Raw genomic sequence first — 22,972 nt, 5'->3', positions numbered from 1 at the left:
TCGTTACTAACCAAAAAAATCAATAAACGCTGTTTAATACAACTCTTCCAACGTTACAATAGAATGTTCAGTACTTTTTAGTCCATATAGACCATTGTTTGTCAAACTTTGAAAAGTTCAGGGAGTTAATAGTGAGGAGGCGTTCGAAGGTGTAATTTCTATGTACAGCTTTGATAACATCTGTGATATTAATAGCAGTTGTGGATTTCCAATTATAAAGAATTAGTAAGCGTGTTTCTAAGAGGATATGTGAAATTACTGGTCTAAAGTTGTTATAGAATTTATCGATGTTCAGATGTAGGATAGCTAGGGCTGGTTCCGGTTTCGTGAGTGTCCCTGTAATAGAGGATATCAGTTGAAATACTTGATTCAATAGACTTCCAACTGTGGGGCAATGCCAAAGCATATGTAGTAGGTTTCCTATTTGCCCGCATGCTCTCCAGAATTGTGGTGTGGCTCCCGGGATTTTTTTTGCTATTCTATATGGGGTGTAGTGCGGGGGCATCCAGATTTTGATAAGCCACCCCACCCATAGACCCCAACAACCACAGCACAGAGTTGCTTGGAAGAAGCTCTTGTCCCCATCAGATGCTTTTGGGCGGGGGGGCAGCCCCCTCCCCAAAGCACCCACCCCGCATGTTGCCTGGTATGGTTCATGGGGGGGGTGCTCGCTTGTCCCCCCCTTTCCTGTCCTGCCAAGCTGCGTGCTCAGATAAGAGTCCAGTGTGGACGTGGGGGGGGGCCCACACCTTTTTTTTGTGTGGGGTTCCCCTCCAAATCCATACCTGTCCCAAAGGGTCTGGTATGGACTGGAGGGAACTCCACACCATTTTTTTTCTTTTCCAATAGCTGGGTGCCAGCAATTGCAACCTGTGAATCATTTTAAATGTGATTTGACTCTTTTATTTATGTATTTCTTTTTTTTTTGAGATTTCATTTTTTCTGCAGCATGTTTTATGTATGCTACAGATGTTCCACGTTACAGGCACATTAAGGGGACCCCAAGCACTATATTTAAAGGAATCTTTCATTTTTTGCACTTTAAGCATAATTTAACTCACAACGATCATTTAAAAAAAATATATATAGATACATGTCCCCCGGGCAGTACCCAGACCCCATACCCCTTTTATGGCTAATTACTTGCACATAAGCCTTTGATTTTTCCTGTTCAGCTCCCATAGACTTCAATGGGGTTCGACCAGAGCTCAAGTCCTACGGGAACACATGGGAATGGAGTTTCTGTACTTTTTCCACAACAGGAACTCAGTTCCCCTTAGCAGCTGTGTCCTGCAAAACTTTGAAGTATGCGAGTTGTGTGGCAGGTGCTACACCAGCAGCTGCCGACACAGCTTGCAATAGTAAGTGCCGCACACCAGGGGTGGACTGACCATTCAGGCATTGCCAGTAGGGGGCCCCATGACAGCTTCCTCTACGATCTACCTGTCAATCACAGCTAGATGATGTGTAGATCAGGTCCCTGCTGCTAAGAGATTGTATTTAGTCCCCTCCTGATTTTCTGTCTCTTCATCCCCCCCCCAGTCTCCTGCATACTTGCTCTGTGTGTCCCGCTGACTCCCCCCCTGCTCTATCTTCAGTGCCATATGATGAGAGAACCCAGAGGAGGAGCACAACTATTCTGCTCACAGGACATGCAGGGAGAGAGGTGATCTGAGGGAGGAACATCAGTTTTGGGGTGGTAAGCTGAGCACAACACCTGGAAAAGTTTAATGCCGGGAGGGAAGTTTATGTGGAAATATGTGAAGGGTTGGAATAGCAGCGAGTGTGTGTTGGAGCCCTGCAGAGTTTGCAGCCCCCCAACGTAACATACATCTCCTAAGCAGGAACACATCACTATCTCCCCAAGCATTCTGTCCAGATAATGTGCAGTTAATTTATGACCTTTCCGTTTAACCCTGTGTTATCCAAACTCTGTTTAATGAAAAGTGTAAACTCACCACATAACCACTCTATATACAAAATAACATTCCCCAATAAAGATCAGAACATGATGTTCACATTTGCATGGGAGCACAATTGAATGAATGCTGATTATTCAGAGAATTACCGTATTTATGTTTATTGAGGATTGTTTTTGTTTTTTTTTGTATGTACTAACAGTTAATCTTCATACACACAATACGAAAATTGGATGAAAAATACCACTTTTGAAGCGTTCGTGCATATGAGCGTATCATTTTTTATTTTTTCGGTGGGGGAGTGGATCTTGGGTGGGAGTTCCCACACTTTTTTCCCCAGGACTTGACCCCTGGGTTCGCCATTTGGGTTAGAACATTTCCCCTGTTCAGGAGTTCTACTGTGAACTGAACAGGGGGGTGTTCTACCCATCTTTAATTTATTGTTTTTCAAAAGCAAAACATCAAAAAAAAAAAAGGTGTAGTAGGAGGATGGCAAGAAAAGGAAAAAGAAACACTGTTTTCATAGTAGAAATTTTTTTTTAAAACTTGACTTTGTCTGCAATAATTAAGATGTAAATTAGCAACACTGCTAAGTGGTATGGTAACATCCGCTGTACTTACACCTCCATTCACAGATGAATTCACATGTCTGTCTGTGTCACAAAAACAATGTTTTCTTACAAAAACAAAAGAGAAAACAAATTAGCTGTGCTAGAAGCCATTTGGATGTGGGAGTCCATTCTTCCCGGGCAAAATTACATAAGTAAATCATGCAGATGTGCAGTGAGAGCACACATACAAATTAGAAGGTTACATCTGAGAGGAAAATCAGTTTAAGCCATTTGTGTTGAACATCTAAACCGTATACATATCTAAAATGATATAATGTTTGGGACTAGACTACAGTCTAAGCAATAGAATTGCACAAATCTGTTGCAAAATAAAATGTGGCAGCATATGACAATAGTTAACTACTTCAGCCCTGGAAGGATTTTCCCCCTTAATGACCAGGCCATTTTTTGCACTGCTTCGCTTTAACTGACAATTGTGTGGGCATGAGATGCTGTACCCGAACAAAATTGACATCCTTTTTTTCCCACAAATAGAGCTTTCTTTTGGTGGTATATGATCACCTCTGCGGGTTTTAATTTTTTGAACAAAAAAAAGTGACCATTTTGAAAAAATATATATATTTAAAACTTTTTGCTATAATAAATATCCCCAAATGTTTTAGAAAACAAATGTATTCATCAGTTTAGGCCAATATGCATTCTTCTACATATTTTTGCAAAAAAAAAAAAAATCACAATGTGTATAATAATTGGTTTGTGCAAAAGTTAAAGCGCCTACAAAATAGGGGATAGATTTATGGCATTTTTTTTTTTGTAGTAATGGCAGTGATCTGCAATTTTTAGCAGGACTGCGACATTGGGGCAGACAGATCAGACACTTTTGACACCTTTTTGGGACTATTCACATTTATATAGTGTCAGAGCTAAAAATAGCCACTGATTACTGTATAAATGTCACTGCGATCAAGGGGTTAAATGTGTTCTAGGGAGTATTTTTAACTGTGGGGGCAGTGTACTGACTGGCAGTAGAGTGACATTGCTGTTTCTAATCTCTAGAAACAGCAGCTGTCTCTCCACTCTGTGACAGAACGGGGATCTGTCTGTTTAAATTGACAGATCCCCTATTCTCTCTCAGGAGCGATCACGGGTTGCTGGCGGACATCGCAGCCACTGGGCACGTGCATCAGCTCCTACGTCGTGGGGCAGGCGCCTTCCAAGTCTATTTAAAGGGTCGATGTACAGCTACGACAATTTGCCCAGGAGAGCCAACCTGCCACAGTATAATGATGGCGGCAGGTAGGCTAGTGGTTAAAGTATACCTCCTGTCCAGGAGATGCAATAGAAAAAGGGAAGTGATCTCTCCAAAGTGAATGAACACTTGTAAGATCCTTTATTTATTTTAGCTTACTAAAAAGATCACAAAATGCTTTCAATTATGTATCTAAGCCCTTGTACACTTGGACATTCCGACCACAAAATCCGTCTGATTTTTTCTGACGGATTTTGTCCGAAACTGGTGTTGCATACACACGGTCGGACAAAGTTGTCGGAAAATCCGATAATTCGGAACGTGATGACGTTCGTTCGTTGCGACGGGACTACGTAGAGGCTAGTAGCCAATAGCTTTGGTCTTGTAATTTGAACAAAAAGTCCGATCGGATCATGTTGTCGGAAAATTTTATATCCAGCTCTCAAACTTTGTTGGTCGGGCATTCCAACGGAAAAAGTCAAATGGAGCCCACACACGGTCGGATTATCTGACAACCCGGTCTGATCTGACATTTTCCCTCGGAATATCCGACCGTGTGTACAAGGGCTAACAAACAAATGTAATCAAATAACAGAGGTTCATTGTTATGACTTACATACATTTAAAGTGATTGTAAAGGATTGCTTTTTTATTTTTTTAAATAACAAACATGTCATACTTACCTCCACCGTGCAGCTCGTTTTGCACAGGGTGACCCCGAACATCCTCTTCTGGGTTCCCCCGGAGGCTCTCACGGCTCCTCCCCGCATCAGATATCCCCTTATGGGAAGCACTCTCCCAAGGGGGTTACCTTGCAGGCAAGCTCCTGATTCCAGCATTTGCCTCCACAGATACGAATGCCGGACCTCGACCCTGCCCCCTGCACCCGTGTCATTGTATTCGATTGACAGAAGCGGCAGCCAATGGCTGCGCTGCTATCAATCTATCCAATCAAGAGCTGGGACCCCGTGGAGAGAGGAGCAGCACATCCCCACCGAGGAGATGAAGGGGCTCAGGTAAGTAAAACAGGGGGCTGGGAGATCGGTGTCTGCCAGATGTTTTTTCACCTTAATGCATAGGATGCATTAAGGTGAAAAAAACACGAGTGTTTAGATGCATGCTGAGGTAAACATTTACTCTTGAAATGTTTGTTAAAGTTTAATTTGGTGTGCCACGTAACAAATTTGGATTTACTTCCAAGTGCGTCAAATCATGCAGGCAGTATACCCTAAGAAGTGTAATTGTTTGCCATAAGTCAGGACAAGGATGGGAATGGGTGACCAACAGCATGCATATTTTAAAATTAATTTTGCACATTTCTGTGGTTACAGGCTCAACTGTTTACGCAACATTAAAATAATTGAATCACCTGGTAGAACAATAGTGTTTATAATTTATATTTATTAGAGTGGTTAACAAACTGGGCAAACTTCCTATTTTATTGCTATTTCCTGTAGCCAGTATTTGTTCACTGACAGACTATTGTGATTATGTTGCCATCTCAAGATGCATCAAATAGCATTTCAGCTGTCTGAAACAAATGGGGACAATTAATTTAGCATGACAAATTAGCTCAAAATGTTGATAAATTCCACCTGTTGCGTTCAGAGATAACAGTTGTTGAGATGATATATAGCTTTCAGTGTGGCGAAGCACTGAAATTATATACTATGAAAATAAATGTTGATTCGCTAGTTTCCCACAAGGAATTCATTTTTGTGGAAATGCTAAATGTTTTCTTTATACAGAGATTAAAGGAAACTTTTTTCCAGGAAGAACATGGAGGCTGTCATTGCTGACTTCTCATTCTAAAAATGCCAGTTGCCAGGCTGTCATGCTGGCCCTTCTGGCTTTTTTATTTGAGTTATTAATTCAGAAAATGTGCGTAGATAAGAGCTATGACTTTCTGAATTTACATATTTGTTTCCAGTCAATGAGTACATGGAAGCCCCGGGCCAGCATTCAGGCAACTTGATTTTTACTGAAGAAGATCATCAATGGACGTCTCCATATTTCTTTTAGGAAAGATTTATTTTAAGAGGACCCCAGCTATTTCTCGTGCTATCCATTAAACATTACTGTCCCTGTACATAGATACTGTTGTGGGCTCTTTATTTCTCCCTCATGATGTCACAACGTTTTAGTAATCACTAGATAGCAGCTGTGAAACTCTGTGTAAAAATGTGCTTAATGTTCTGAAGAAGCAGGATTGCATAGTTTGCCTATTTTTCTGAATATAATGATTTCTCCTTTCCCAAATGGATGGAATTTTTTTTTTTTCTTTTAGGTGACAGCTCACTGAGCTTTAATATATTAGTGAACTGTCAGTCAGCTGAGCATACTTAATTTTATTTGGCAGGTATGGTGTCATTACTATTTGGAGAAAGAGCTGATATAATTTGAAGTCAAGGTGAAGTAGTGACGTTAGTAGTTAGTAGTGACGAGAAACCCTGTTTTGCTCTTTCTCATTGGCTGGCCTATGATGTTACGCCATGAGCAGCTTTGTCTTCCAAAATCTCTTCCGTTCACATTTCTTCATTTATCTCTTAAAATTCGCACTGTGTATTTCTATATACTGTATAGTTTTAGTTCATATAGTGATGTATTATCTTAAGTTATGTAATTGCAAATGCTGTAACTATTTAATAGTTACCACTAGCAACCATCAAGTAGTGCACAATAGGTTGTTTAACTAGAATTTTTCCACTGATTTATTGCTATGCTGTAAATATCCTTAAAAGCTTTTGTAATGTGGTCTCCAAATTTGAAAGTCTCATCTTCTCTATACAATTGAATGAGCCAGAGGAGGAACATGCCTCTGTCTTTGTTTATTAGCCTACATGGGTCCTTAAATGCTTTCAATAGTATAGCAACAGCCAAATAAGCAAGCAGTGCTGGGTTTTCTTATTGGAAAGCCCAGCATGCTCTGCACTGGCTCCCTTTGCATGCCTATTTGTAAAATAGGGTCAGCACAGTGGCTAAGTGGTTAGCACTTCTGGCTAGCAGCACCAGGGCCTTCAGTTCAAATCCCAAGCGTTGCACTACCTGGAGGGAGTCTGCATGTTCTCCCTGTACCTTTATGGGTTTCTCCTGGGTACTCTGGTTTGCTCCCACATTCTAAAGATATGCTGGTGGGTTAATTGGCTCCTGTCTAAATTGACCCTAATATGTGTATATATGAATGTTGATTAGTGACCTTTAGATTATAAGCTCCTTGAGGGCAGGGATTGATGTGAATGTACCATATATGTAAAGCACTGAGTAAATTGATGGCACTATATAAGTGCCTGCAATAAAGATATTAGGCAAGTGATGTAAAAATGATCAGTTTATCAAAAATGTTAAAAGTCTATTTTCTTTCTACAATTTCAGAACAATATAAAGAATTGCAGTTTGAAATAGGTAAAAAAAATGTATGTCTTAATTTATTATATATATTTATTATATATATATGTATATATTTCAGGCTAACGGGGTTCCATCTTCCTCCTCCTGTAACAAGCACCGGACCTGTATTTTCATTACGACTGACCAGTGACTTTGCAGTAAGCGCACACGGCTTTAAAATATATTATGAAGGTAAGAGAACAATTTTATCTGGGCAATTACTGAACTTTTTTAATTAACGTTTCTCATGCCTTGGCTGGTAATTTACCACTGCTTTGTATTGAAAGGCCACTTGTACAATTATTTTGTACAATCACTATGCTGAAAACTATATTGTATGAAAACAAAGCGAGAGAATTACAGTAAAAATTAATACCTTAGTTGGGAAAAAATGATATGGGGCACAGTGGGGAAAGAAAATCAGTCACTTTCCTGTCTGCAACAATGGAAACAAAGATATATTATCAGTTTAACACAGCTGTCAAGATGACATTGGGAAGGCACTAGTTTAACTGAGTCAGTTTGAAATGACAAGAACACATCTGATTTGTGTTCCAGTGTAGAAGCTGTAGGGCTTTCACTTAACTATTTTCTGTCTTTTTGAATATGAATGGTTATGTTGAATTGTCTGTCTACACTGGAAAGATTATTTTGAGCTTGTTTTCCAGACAGCACAACTGCCATATATTGAAAATTTCATATCAGTTCCTTGACATTAGACAATAATAATTACCATTTTTTGAAAGTAGGGCCTGCAACTATTTCAAGGGAATCTTTCACATGGGATAGAGCACTTGGGCATGCAGTAAATAAAGTAACATGTTTCCATTGTCTGGGCTGAAAGATTTCTATGGGATCCTTTCCAGCCAAGCTTCAGCATCCCATTAGGTAGGTATATATGCCTGGAGGGGACTGAATTCAATATCATGAGACCCCTGTGCTTGGCGGTCTTAGTGGGCACAAGAACATCCATCCGCTGATCTCCTCTTCCCATTAATTACACACAATTAATGTGTAAAACATCGCTTCTGAGTCTTGATGTCAATTTGCCCAGCTAGTATGGCCAGGAAACTCATTGAGAAGAAAACGCAAAGGCCAAACTAAGTGCCGCATATGTGTGTTTAATATAGGTTTAAACATTGGTACTGGTACATTGGGGAAACAAGGTTTGACACAGCGGTGCCTATTCACAGGGTATAGTGAATACATGTTACAGAATTCAAGGTAGTAAACATGTGGGGTTCTTCAAAAAGTTATTATTTCAAACGTCAAGATCATTCAGAATAATTAGAGTAAGCTAGAAATAATTAAAATGCAATGTGTGTAAATATATGATTTTACTATTGGACCATGGATATATTTTAAAATTCAACTCCAGACAAACATCTACACACGGCTTAAGCACATATATGTGAATCTGAAGAAAGATTTGTAAGGTTCTCATTTGAGGGGAAAATACTGGAGTGATTTACCAAAGCCGTGCGCCATCAGTAGAGGCGCTCGGCAAGGCACAACGCACATTTACGAAATGATGCGCTGGTAACAGAGTGCAAATCCCCCATTTACTATAGTGATCTCGGCGCACAGGAGAATGCAATCTGTGCACCACTATGGGCATGGCGCACGGCATCACCAAATCAATATTAACAGAAGATGGAGGTGCCAATATTATGGGGTGATGTGAGGAAGTTTAATACCAACTGCCCAAGTAACAATTATGCCCAAAATAGAATGAGTAAGTAACTTTTTCAGAGAAAGCCTGCTGTGCCCGCAAGTATGTTTAGAACTGCGTGAAATCAATGTAAGCAGTGCGCATGTGCAAGTGGCTCTTGCGCTCGTTCAAATGCGATTGTTCACTGTGCGGCCAAAATCTTAGTAAATGTTAAGCAATGTACATGCAATTGCATGGGTTGAATGGGCGCACCCCTAAACTTGACTTTTTTTTTTTTACGCTGCTTCACCCTTATGTATTTTTTTTAAGGAGATTTGCACACAGGTCATGTTAGCATGTTACGCTGCCAACATGTGACATGCACCCTGTTAAAATAATGTAAAAACGATTCTCGCTCCTCTAGCTCCTCCTGAAAGGGCATTTAACCTTTTCCCTCTAATGCATATGATTTCCTGTGGCTAGCTTTTGCTTTTAAAGGGGAACTCCACACTCCATTCTCCGATGCTCTTGTCTCCCCCTCTAATCCCTTGGATTTCCATGGGCTAACTTTTGCTTTTAAAGGGGAACTCCACACTCCATTCTCCAATGCTCTTGTCTCCCCCTCTAATCCTTTGGATTTCCATGGGCTAACTTTTGCTTTTAAAGGGGAACTCCACACTTCATTCTCCAATGCTCTTGTCTCCCCCCTCTAATCACTTGAATTTCCGTGGGCTAACTTTTTCTTTTAAAGGGGAACTCCACACCCCACTCCATTCTAAAAAGGCTGTGAGCTGCCTTCACCAATCCAAACCACATCCTTTTTCAGAGCTTACAACAGGGCCAGCTAGGAAAGGGGCAAGAAGAGTGATCGCCCAACCCCTCCTGAACCATACAAGGCCACATGCACTCAACATTGCTGGCTGCCTTTGGGGCATATTGAGTTCAGCCCAATACCAACCACAAAGCACCTTGTACCCATTAGTTTAAAGGGGCTTTCAATTTTCCGTAAAGCCCTCTGTCTGCAGCCCCCCACAACCCCATCCTAAGGTTGTGTGGAAGAGGCCCTTGTCCCCCTGAATATGGGAACAAGGAGGTTGACTTTTGGGGTACCCGAGCCCCTCCTGTCCCCAAGCATCCACCCACCTTTCATGGGCTGGCTTGCTGTGTGTTTGTCTAGGGGTTTGTTAGTGTGTGGGAGGGGCCCCATATTTTTTTAGTTTAGGGTGGTACTTTTCATGGGGGGGGTTCTCATTTTAAGACTTAACAGACCCAAAAGGCCTCGTATGTATTGGAGGGCAGGCTATTTTTTGTTTTGTGCTAAAATCTTGCAGAAGTTTCCTCTAAAGCCGTGCATCTTTGAAGCAGCATTTTGGATACATGCTACAGATGCACCACTTTACAGGCAGAGTAAGCCCCCCCCCCCCCCAAATTACTAGCTTTTAAGCAAATTTGCATTTTTAAAGGCACTTCTACTTGTTTCGTTTTTGGGGTTGTCCGTCTGGTGACATTGATACATGTCCCTCAGGGTGGGACCTGGGCCCCGATACTCATTTTAAGGCTAATAACTAGAATATAAACCAGCTAAGTGGGTACTAGCAAAATAACAAGTCAGTTCCCATAGACTGCAATGGTATTTGTTGTATAACGTTTCCCAGATTAGGCTCTGGGGGGCAAGATAGTACATATGGGTGTCCTTATAGCGTTTGTAACACATGATGTATTTTCTCTTATTATTATATTAATATTAATATTAATATTATATATTATTTTGTTTGTTATGTCTTTGCAAAACAGATGTGTTTTAGAGCAAGTACTTTTTTACTTTTTTTTTTTTTTTTTACTTTTTTACTTTTGTTTATTTATTTTTTTGGGGGTATTTTTCACTGCAATATTTTTGATGTTCTCAATCTGTGTTGTTTGTAGGTTGTTAGTTTCATTTTGATTGTATGAGCTGCATTATTTTGCAAAATCGTCCTCAAGATGTTAATACAAAGAATTACCACTCTAAGGTAATGACTTCTCCCAAAACAGCTGTCTCCACAATCCCACAGGGTGCTGGCTCTGTTTGCAACAGGAACTGAAGTAGAAAAGATGTAGCTGGATAGCCGCACTCCGAATTATTCAACTTTATTTCAAAAATGTAATTAAAATCATAGCATCTAGGCTGGTAAACAGACTAACTGCACAGCCACTGGCATGTTTCACACCGAACACGGTGCTTAGTCAAACGAGCTTTGGCTGTACTTCTCCATTAATATCTTTATTAAAAATATACTCAGTAGGGTTGACGTAGCAGTAGTTTAGAGGGGTGTAGATATTGTTAATCACAGATTTATAACAGTAGATTTCAGTACCACAGATTACAAATGAGGGGGAGGGTAGATCCTCAGTAGCTATATTTAAAGGTCTTATGCTGTGGGACCACTGGGAGGGTAGTAGGGGAGAGAAGAGGGGGAGGAAAAGGAATTTAAAAATGATAGGTCAGGACAAGGGAGAAGGGCAGGAAGGGAATTCAGTTCAGGTGGAAGGTAATGATACGGGCCATATTTTATCATACTTAGCAGGCTAGCCTTTACTCATGTATGTCGGTTGATATATTGGAAGCCCACCAATACAGTTGTCACCAGGAGAGGGCATGAAGGAAAATCTCCCAAACAGAGATCCAGAGGGTCTCTGGGTAGAAGTTCTAACCATCTCCCAATCTATATAAAAACCAAAACAAACTGTAACTGCATTTACATTTACACTTGTTTATACAATTTCTTTTAAGAATGTGACGTATACGTGGTTACAGGTTTTAAAAAGACAATATTTCTCCTTTCACTCTAACATGAAAAGAAGATTGCTTAGTGGTGTCTGCCTGTGGTTTATTATTTAGTGCAGGGCATATGTTCCTCAGATTGAGGGACCTCCAAGCCATAAATCCTGTATGACTTTTAACCTGCTTTATCACACCCTCATTCCCAACTGTACAATATGAGACGTATATTTTCTTACCCCCGAGCGTTAGACATGCATGTTGTCTTGTTGTAATAATGTTTTCTTGAAACAACATGTTTATTTTGGCCCAAACGGCGCAAAGCTGACAGCATCTACTGACCTTTATAAAACCAGTGACTTAATCTATTGGGTATAGAAATTGATTTTTTTTTCTTCTGGATATGTAAAGACATAGTAGAGTCTGGACCTCGTAAATATTTTAAAAGAAGAAGGCATTGTACTTCTTCAGCAGAAAATAAACCTGCAAGGAACATAAACACAAGAAGCTACCTATTGACTTTTTTCTAAGTCTACCTAGACTTAGGTTGGAAACGATAACGAGACCCTGTAACCAATGTAAACAAATTGCAGGTAAAAGAACATAAAAAGTTTAGAATTTTAAATGTTTACTTGCAGCATCTTTTCTTACCATAAATGATTTGTTAAGAAAGTGTAATGTGCCCCTGAGCTTGCTAGCCAGTAGCCAAATTTGACTACACAATGAAGAGTCGATGCCCTAGTAAAGCCTCCTGCTACCTTGCACGTCATAGCTCTCTCATCTTCTGGGAATAAAAAAATTCTATGCATTCTATGCATTAATATAAAAACCTTCTGTGTGCAGCAGCTGCCCCAGTCCCCCTAATACTTACCTGAGTCCCATCTCTCTCCAGCAATGTTCATCAGTTCCTCAGCCATTCGGGACTCTCCTCCTAATTAGCTGAGACACAGCAGCAGCGCCATTGGCCCCCGCTGCTGTCAATCAAAATCAGTTTGCCAATTAAGAGAAAGAGGAGTCAGGGCCAAACCAGGGCTCCGTGTCTGAATGGAAACAGGGAGTTGTGACTTGGTTAGGGTGCCCCCATAGCAAGCTGCTTGCTGTGGGGGCACTCAACAGGAGGGAGGGGCCAGGAGAGCTGAAGAGGGACCAGAGAAGAGGAGGATCTGGGCTGCTCTGTGAAAATCCACTATATAGGGCAGGTAAGTATATGTTTGTTATTTTTAGAGAGAGAAAAAAAAAGACTTTATAATCACTTTAAATAGTGATCTGGATGTCAAATCTGTTTTATATACATTCAACTTCAGTGATGGCTCAGACCTTGTCAGGTCTCATTACCAATGAATATACACAAACATGAGTAACCCTAAAATAAATATTGTAGTATTGATATTTATTTAGCTTGAAGGACATAGTGTAGAAACACCATCATGCAAAGAACCTTTATTATTTTTGCACCTTTAGTGCTTACTTTTAAGATCTTTTGGTGTTTTAGTCTTGCGTATTCCCAGAGGTACTAAATGCATTGAGGTTCTATGCGTCTTGCTATTTGTACACTGTAATCAAAACTTATTTGAGGATTCCTAAAATATGTGCACACTGTCACTGACAGCTCTGAGTCAACTGGGACTGCTGACATTACATCTATGTTGGCAGTGCCCAGCAACAGAGATTTTAGACGTCTCCAAGAGGGGTAAATATGTTAAATGAGTATGCTGTATACTCTTATGGAAATATTGATGTTGAAGTGAATAGTCTGGGAACAGGATCTGTTTAGGTTGAGGTTACTTTATGAGGAGGTTACTGTTCTTAAGGGTGTTTCATTTTTTTTAGCATAACTAATGACTAATTTAGACACGCAGTTGGGGGTGGTAACACCAAGCAGTTCAGATGTGGTTTTACTGTCCCCACCCCCCTACCCCCGCCTTTCAGCAGCAAACGCAGCTAGACAGGCAATGTTCACATGCAGTGGTTGCTATCCTGTGCTTTGCAGGTGCGGCAAAAATGATCCCTCCTGAAGCATTCAGTAGACAGTACCACCACTGAATGCGACCCATTCAAGGGACTAGGGGTCATGTCACAACTGCACCTCAGTTGTAGTGAGGGATTTAAAGGATAAAACAAGTGGCAAGGAAGCAACATATTGCCACCTCACTGCCTGTCAAATGCCTCTGGAAAGTGATCAACCGTGGGTCGCTTTTCAGAGATGCAGCCATTACAGTGGCTCATTGTAACGTAGCTTTAAGGCCAGTTCACACTGAGATCTCACAGGCATTCCCAAGCGATTCCCAAGTGTTCCCATGCAGTGCTTTTTAACAGCCCATATAATTGAATGGACTGTAAAAAGCAATGGACTGTGCAAAAAGTAGTCCTTGCACAACTTTTAAGAACGTACTGCACCAGACCTCATGGCAATGTGGTACTATATGATTTGGTACCTGCAAATGCACAGTCTTTGTGATCTGCGTTTGGGGTGTCACTACCAATACATTAGCACCCACGAGCAGATCAGAAGAGCAAAGCATTCATTTGTGGTGAGGGAAATGCACATGGAATTTGCCTTTCCTGCACCACATTCTGGAGTGAACCAGCCCTAAGAGTCCATTCACACAGGGGCAACATTACTTCCAGCGCGACTTTTGGAGGCAACTTGGACATGACTTGAGTATGAATAACAGCACGACTTGGAGTGACTGCAACACGACTTCGGGCGGCTTTGGCCGTGGCCAATCAGAGAATAATCAGCTCTCAAGGGGGAATGCCACGCCAAATTTTAAATAAAAAACTGGCATGGGTTCCCCCTCCGGAAGCATACCAGGCCCTTAGGTCTGGTATGGATTTTAAGGGGAACCCCCTTACGCCAAAAAACGGCATGGGATCCCCCCAAAATCCCTACCAGACCCTTATCCGAGCACACAGCCTGGCTGGTCAGGAAAGGGGGTGGGGACAAGCAAGCGCCCCCCCCCCAACCATACCAGGCCGCATGCCCTCAACATGGGGGGTGGGTGCTTTGGGGAAGGGGGGCGCCCTACAGCCCCCCACCCCAAAGCACCTTGTCCTCATGTTGATGAGGACAAGGGCCTCTTCTTGACAACCCTGGCCATTGGTTGTCAGGGTCTGTGGGCGGGGGCTTATTGGAATCCAGGAGCCCCCTGGGTGATGTACACAAAAAACATGTACACACGGTCAGAAATTCCGATGGAAAAAGTCAGATTGGATTATGTTGTCGGAAAATCCGATCGTGTGTGGGCTCTATCGGGCTTTTTCTGTCGGATTTTCTGACGCACAAAGTTTAAGAGCAGGATCTAACATTTTCTGACAACAAAATCCGATCGCATAAATTCCGATTGTGTGTAGACAATTCCGACGGACAAAGTGCCACGCATGCTCAGAATAAACTAAGAGACGAAAGCTATTGGCTACTGGCCCTTTTATAGTCCTGACGTTTGACGTCACCTCGTTCAGAACAATCAGATTTTCAGACAACTTTGTGGGACTGTGTGTATGCAACACAAGTTTTGGACAAATTCCGTCTGAAAAAATCCAATGGATTTTGTGGTCGGAATGTCCGACCGAGTGTATGGGGTATAATTCTATAATATTATTGTTTACTGTATTGGTCACCTGTCTCATTTTGTGACAGATCTAAAATAATTAAAATAAGTAAACAGCAAAATTGTCTTGCTAAAGCACCTCTGGTGTTGGTTTGGGTTGTGGAGGCCATAAAAGAGAAACTAAACTGGGGGCAGGCTACAACAATCAGTGTATTTATAGAAAACCTTTCCTTCATTTTTTTTTTTTTGTAGTAGATAAAGGGAGAGATTTCCCTTAACCTGTCCTGTTGACGCAACAGGAAGTGAGACAATGGGGGGGATTTACTAAAACTGGGGCGTGCAAAATCTGGTGCCGAGAAACCAATCAGCTCCACTTTCATGAGGAATCCAAATAACAAATAAAGAACAAATAATATAGTGTGTACAATTGCAATACAAGTCATATTCTAATTGAATGTTATTAAAAATTACCTTTCCTTTTCAGTCTGCAGCCACTGTAATTTTATGTCAATCTGTGCCACCCATCCGTGCCACCCATCAGGGCCCATCAGTGACATCTTATCAGTGGCCATCAGTGCCGCCTTACCTGTGCCCATCAATACCGACTTATCTGTGCCTATCAGTGCTGCCTTAACTGTGCCTATTAGTGCCCATCAGTGCAGCCTATCAGTGCCCACCAGTGCAGCCTGTCAGTGCCCACCAGTGCTGCCTCATCGGCACATATCAATGAAGCAGACATTTTAAGATTACCTGTTTGCAAAATTTTAGAACAAACTATTAAACATGATTTTTTTTTTTCAAAATTTCCCATCTCTTTTTGTTTGTTTAGAAAAAAATAAAACCCCCAGCAGATATTAAATACCACCAAAAGAAAGCTCTATTTGTGGGAAAAAAATTATAAAAGTTTCATTCAGTTGTATGACCACGCAATTGTCATTCAAAGTGCGTCAGCACCGAAAGCTGAAAATTGGTCTGGGCAGGAGGGGGGTTTAAAGAGGAAGTAAACCCTAATGGGTTTACTTCCTCTTTGTCTCCCTGTAAAGGTAAAGCATAATGGACTAGGCTTGTGCAATTCGTTTCGTAACGAATCTAAATTTGGGCGAATTTTGCATCTTTTGGACATTCGGATGCATCCGAATGTCCGAATAAAAAAATAACGAATAACAACGAATACGAAAGAAATATAACGAATGAATTCGAATGAATTCAAATGAATTTGGTAATTCTTTAAAGATCCAATGAAACAAAAGGTCAGCTCAAAGTAAATCTTATAGTCCAATCAGCTAATTAATTTTGTGTCAGAGGTTGGATTTTTGGCAAAGTGCATTCCTGAGAACTGAGTTAGAAGGGTGTTGTATTGTATTTGAGCCGAGGAGAAGAGATGTTGTCATTGTGTGTGTTAAAAGATTCAATAAACAAACGACTTTCCAAACTACGAATCACTACGAATGTCTATACATACATAAATATCGAATTTCAACTAATACGAACGAATGAATTCGACACTCTACGAATAATAACAAATTATCCGAAAACGTATTAACGTAACATAACGAATATAACAGAACGAAATTATGTATTTTACGAATGACAACGAACCGAAACTAAACGAAATTTTCCATTGTGCACAAGTCTATAATGGACTACTATTCATCGCATAGTAGTCCATTATGTGTCACTTACCTGACACAGGAACCAGCGTTGTCGCCGCTGCCCCCTGTAGTTGGAGCGTCCATCTTCTTCCGGGTATTGCTGCTCCGGCCACTCACAGCATTGGAGCAGCCATGACGTTACTCCCGCGCATGCGCACGGGAGCCGCCACTAACGGCATATCGCCATTAGCAGCGGCACACTCAGTACGTCTGCACACTGCTGTCTACGGCGCATGCGCCGTAGACAGCGGTGACTGTTTTTTGTAGATATTTCTTGAACCTACAGGTAAGCCTTAATCTAGGCTTACCTGTAGGTCAAAGTGGTTTGTAAGGGTTTACAACCACTTTAAGTGCCCAGTAAGCAAGTGGTTAGTTATATTTTCCAGCAAATATATAGGGACACAACAATTACATGTACTCTGCACTGCCAAAATGTATATAAAAATGCATTTCTATCTATTATCTATGTATTTTCTCTCTTTCTGTCTCTCTCTCACTCTCTTGATTCTACTACCAACCTAGTTATATATTTGCTTATTCAGCAATGCAACCTTTATTTTGATGCTATTGTTGTTTTGAACTGAAATTAATGTTAAGCTCTAAAACCTATTTGCCTCACCACTGACTCTTGCAAAATAAAATTGATTTTTCTTCCCGCTAGTGCATTAGGTGGTAGATCTATCATTAAGCAAACTTTAATTAAAAGGCAACTAATTCATTCAAGTCTGAACCTTTTTTTTTATATGTTAACACTCCAAAATACAGTCTATTTGAAAATGATGGAGTATTACACTGATGTGTCAGTAAATGTCAGACAGTTACTGTATAAAGCACGATTAGCTGATATGTCAGTTTGTTTTTAACAATACTAACAAAGGCTTATTTTTTTTTTTTCTATTATTTTTTTTTTTTTACAGGTATTTATTTAGCATACACAAGTTACACAAGCTTTACTTATTTTGTATATTCACATCAGTCCTTGCCATCAAGAAGCTTACAATTTATAGTGGGTGATCCCCTATGTGAACTGACCATGATAATCATGGCTGCTGATCCATGATACCATGGTCAGTTTATATGCCTCCATCATCCCGTTGTGTTCAGAGTCTCCCTCTTCTCCCTGTCTTCCCCTCCCTCCCTGCCTGTCAGTTCCTAGTCTGTGAGCCAATCTCCAAACCCGTCCCTCCCTTTCTGCCACGATTCCATGTGTCTGTTAGACATGTGCATTCGTTTTCTTCCGAATGCATTTTCATCCAAATTTCGGGTATTTTCGTTATCGCATTTTCATCCGAATTTCGGGTATTTTTGTTATCGTTTTAACAAACAATAATGAACCTGCAGAATCTGAAAACCAAAAGATCCGACATAAACAAATGCTTTATTTTTGTTTTCCTTGTGACAACAGTTCGATATAGATAGGAGATTTGACATGACGCTGACAATAGCAATCTGTGTCCATCGAACCTGTGGTTGAATGTGCCTAACCTTAGCTCTATTAGTCCAGGATTATTCTACATAGAGTGAAAAGATTTGACATTGAGAGAAAATATTCAACAAAGAGAGACAATAGCAAAAAAAGGTTGAATGTGCCTAACCTGACTCCCCAGATTATTCGACATAGAGAGAAAAGATTCGACATGAAAATTTGACGAAGCAGTCGCTGCGAGTGGACATTTATGGTCAAATGCTCTGCCCATAGCCTATAGAAGAATTCTAATGTTGGTTGACTAGTAATAATAATTAATATATATAAATAAATTCTACCATAGCTCGTAGGCGGAACATTCGACCGGAAATGTACGGTTGCGGCGTCGTACAGTTTCGCTGCTCTGTCGAATCTTCTTTGAACATTCGACAGACACCATAAGCCTTCAATGACAGATTCGACCTTAATTATTTAGGATTTTCGGACGAATGCATTTTTTTAACGAAACTAAATAAATAAAAACGAATTTCGGGAGTAAGTAAATAAATGTATTTTTCGGACTAAAACGAAATTCCGAAATGAAATATTTCAGTGTGCACATGTCTAGTGTCTGTAAAGTTAGTGATGACAAGTACTGTCAGCCCTTCTATAATAACAAGATATTCTGTGTTTTTTAAAATCATTCAGCTTAATCACCACTGTGCAGTCATTTGCCCGCACGGCTAACGTCGGAGGGGAATCTCAGCCCCTTCCGCTGTAGTCCTCAGATCGGGGAAGGATAGCTGCAGGATGTCATGTGACCACACAGAGACAATGTGATAGAAGATATTTAGCTGCCTGCTTAAAAAACAAAGACACTGCACAGTATATCTCCTTATTACATAGGGGCTGACAGTAATCGTCGTCACTAACTTAACAACCACTTTAAGCTCCCTTCCTAACATGCATACAATACACATACTAGGGCAAGTTTATATGGTAGATAGGAGCCAAACAGTCAGCTTCTGGGCTTCCTATGTTTCTACAGATTGTTCCATAAGAGTGAACAATTTAGGCAGAAGCCAATTAACACACCAGCAAGTCTTTGGCGTGTGGGAGGAAACTGGAGTACCAGAAGGAAAACCCAAATAAGCACAGAGAGAACATGAAAACTCTGTGCAAGAAGTGTCATGGTTGGGATTTGAATTGATTTGCTTGGACTTTCATTTAGGAGCAGACCAACAGATGTTAAGAGCAATCCCCATCCTTGTTAAATCACAATAGTTGAGCTAATTAGCCCACCAACATGTTTTGAATAGTTGGAGAAAAAAAAAACACCTGACCCAGAGGACAAAGTTGCCAGCTAATCCCCTTAATTAATGACATATCTGCATTACACAACTTCTATTGCTAATTGGATTCAAATTTATCCCCCTAACCTTTACTCAGATACAGAACCTATTTTATTCGTATATGTTTCTAATTAAAGTTTAACTCTTTAAAATAAAAATAAATAAATAGCTCAGCAGTAGTTAAAATAAAAGTCATCCCTGCAAAACTCTCTGATACTGTCCCCTGAAGACTCACCATATCCTATTGATGCTTTTGATGGTTTTCTGGGTTAAATGAAGCCCAATGTCTAGAGTATTATAAAGCCTTCCCACCTCCAGGGGAATGGCATCCTACGCCAGTAAAGACCACCCACCACTGGAAGTAAGAAGAGCAAAAAGAAGGTATGTACTGTATATAAGGAAAAAGATGCCAATGGGAAGGGAGACATGGAATAAGGCGATAACCCTTCTGGAGGAAACCCATGTAACAAAGCCTATACAGAGAATGGAGAGGCCAAACACCCACCTGTTGAGTTTGCAGCAGAATTCCCGAATAAGGGAAAAGTTCTAAACTGAATGGTGAACCCCATTGAAACCTATGGGAGCCAAAAAGGAATAAGTGTCCATTTTGAAAAGCTTATATGCAAGTAATTGGCCATTAAAGGGGTATGGGAGTCCAGGTACTGCCCCTGGGGGACATGTATCAATGCCTTTTTTTTAAACAATTGTTTTTTCAGGAGCAGTGATTTTACTGATGTTAAAAGTACAACAATAAAAATTAATAATTACTTTAAATATACTGTCTGCCTGTAAAGCGGCACATCTGTAGCATGCATAGAACATGCTGCAGTAAAAATTACAATTCTAAAGAAAAACAAAACAAATCAAATCCCATTTAAATTGACATGTGGTTGCAATTGCCGCCACATGGCTATTGAATTTTTTTTATATGGCGTGGGGTCCCCCCAAAATCCATACTAGACCCTTATCTGAGCAAACAGCCTGGCAGGTCAGGAAAGGGGGGATGTGAGCGAGCACCCCCCTCCTGAATCATACCAGGCCACATAGCCCTCCACCTCAAGGCAAATTATCCCTATGTTGATAGGGACAAGGGTATCCTCTCCACAACCCTGGTCGGTGATTGTGGGGGTATACAGGCAGGGGGCTTATCAAAATCTGGGAGCCCCCTTTAACAAGGGGGCCCCCAGATCTCACCCCTTACCCCATGCAAATTAATATGTGGTACATATTACCCCTACCCATTCCCCAAACAAGTGTCAAAAAGTAATAAAAACACAGAGACATTTTTTGACAATGACTTTATTAAAAAACAAAAAAATAGTGTCCCCTGATGTAAATCTATCATCAATCACACTGCCGCCGTCAAAACCGCCACAACTGCCACCACCACAGTCGGACCGCCCCACAAAAAAAATGCTCCTGATGTCCATTCAGGCCAACCACCTACAATTCTCCACCGCCTGACAGTTCGTATATAGGTAAGGGAGGGGCCACCTGGAAATGTCACCTGATGCCCGGGCCAAACCATTCACCTAACTGTAACAGAGAATGCCTGGGTGATTAAAACCAGGACCTTAGCACTTCGAGTCTCAGTTCATTCAATGGATCATTGTTTACATTCGTTTTCATGAGTAAAAACTTCCAAGACTTTATAAAGACTATAGAATCAATCCAAGGAAAGCCAAACACACACAAACATATACACGTATGCTTGTATACACTTTAAAGAGACAGTTTTGGGCATTTGCACACTGTTTCTTATCAATCTCAAACACAAAATTTCAAAATTACAGCGGTAAAAGAAGGAATATCAAATAATCAATGATACCAATCAATATATAATTGATATGATAATACAAAGGGATTTGTAGACTCACTAAAACACTAGTGAAGATTAAAACATTAAAATAGAAAACTAAAATAAAAATCAACATTATACTATTTGCATTGTATATGTTAATGCAAAGGGCTTTGTAGCCTCAATGAAACATTGGTGAACATTAAAAGCTATACAGTATCTAAGTGAAAATCCTATGTACCTCTGCGATGATATCTACATACTACGTGAACTGCAGTATTGTCAATATCTGTGGAGGAGTATAATGTGAGACTTTAAATGTACCTCCAAGGGACAAACCAGTGTACATATTTTCTAGCACACTGTGGATCTTTAAATATTATCTAAAAGGTGTTTTACTAAGGACAGATCACTTCACAGCAAGGAAGTGCAATGTTTCTTTGTCAGGCATGTGATGACATGTCTGACAAAGGGGTTTATGCACTCAACATTAACACGTTTCGTGGTTTCTCGACTGCTTCTTCAGGATCAGCACTGGTTACTAAGAATATCTAAATCTATGAATAAAAAATATCTGAACTTAACATTGAAAATAGAATACATACAGAATACAAAATGTTTACATGTCATAGAATGTGGGTATGTATTACATGAGCTGCGCCAAGCTTGTTTATACTACTTAATTGTGTGCTAGCACCTTACTTCTATTTACAGTATATATGCGTATAACCAAAATATCATCCCAAAACTGTTGAATCACAAAACAAAAACAACAACCAACAATTATATTTACTAATAATCACCCAATGTGGTGCACAACGTAGTACAAAAAAATAAGTAGTTTTTGTAGACCCAAAACTCACTTTTCCTTCAGAATCTGTGTGAGGTTATACATTAGCCGGAGACGAAAAAAGACAGCACAAACAACATGATTTTTGTTATTTTATTTTTATTATTAAAGCTATCCAATACTATCATAAAACTTTCAGAAACCAATTGCCCTCAGAACTATATAATGCATATTTTTTTCATTTGACTACTCATTACAGCAATCCGCCAGTAATGGTACGCAGTAGCTTTAAGTGCAGTGATATCAGACTCGGCCCAACACATTTAATCAAGTAGTCTTCATCATGACCAGTGAAGAATTTAGAGAAGATCATTTATTCGATGATTTGGGATTTTTTGGAAGCAGACTGGAACACCCAGTATAAAACACAGGAACAAACAAACACAGAAAGAACAGAGCCCTCTATAGTTTAATAATAATCATCCCAAAATAATAATGTTAGTACAATGCTGGTAAAAAAAAAAAAAAAAAAACAACAATAATAATAATATAGTATGAAAGAGCTAGGATAGTGAAGCATTTAAAATGTGCATGTTTTTTCAGCTGTAGGAGCTATTTATAAAGTAGCCAATGCATGCAATATGCTGTACTGCCACATAGCATATAACACAATAATGTGAAAAGACAGTAATTCATCATACATTAGAGAACAGGAGAGTAAATTCGAATTTCAGGAATTCTCTATCTGATGCATATTAGAACAGAGAAGTGGCCTAAAGAGACGGGAGGTCTCGAGTATATATCTAATACAAGATTTCTTGTGAAATGTAAAGGACGTTCAGGGAATTGAACAAAAAAAAAAACATTTGACCTTGTGAATATTATTAA

At 40.1% G+C, this 22,972-nt stretch overlaps 1 protein-coding gene across 1 annotated transcript in view; it reads left to right on the top strand.

The window, feature by feature from the left end:
- The first annotated feature begins 6,459 nt into the window (after positions 1 to 6,459).
- CSMD3 (CUB and Sushi multiple domains 3) overlaps positions 6,460 to 22,972 on the top strand; it is a 1,166,690-nt gene continuing 1,150,177 nt past the window's right edge. The window contains exons 1-2 of the mRNA XM_077493847.1: positions 6,460 to 6,464; positions 7,207 to 7,319. Coding sequence (XP_077349973.1) covers positions 6,460 to 6,464; positions 7,207 to 7,319 — 118 coding nt within the window. The remainder of the gene's footprint in view (positions 6,465 to 7,206; positions 7,320 to 22,972) is intronic.

This window comes from Lithobates pipiens, unplaced genomic scaffold, assembly GCF_037356315.1.
Source record: "Lithobates pipiens isolate NorthernLeopardFrog02 unplaced genomic scaffold, aLitPip1_a1.2 Scaffold_19, whole genome shotgun sequence".
NCBI classification, from domain to species: Eukaryota; Metazoa; Chordata; class Amphibia; order Anura; family Ranidae; genus Lithobates; species Lithobates pipiens.
Note: the sequence above shows the minus strand (reverse complement) of the source record. Positions and strands in the feature narration are given on the sequence as shown.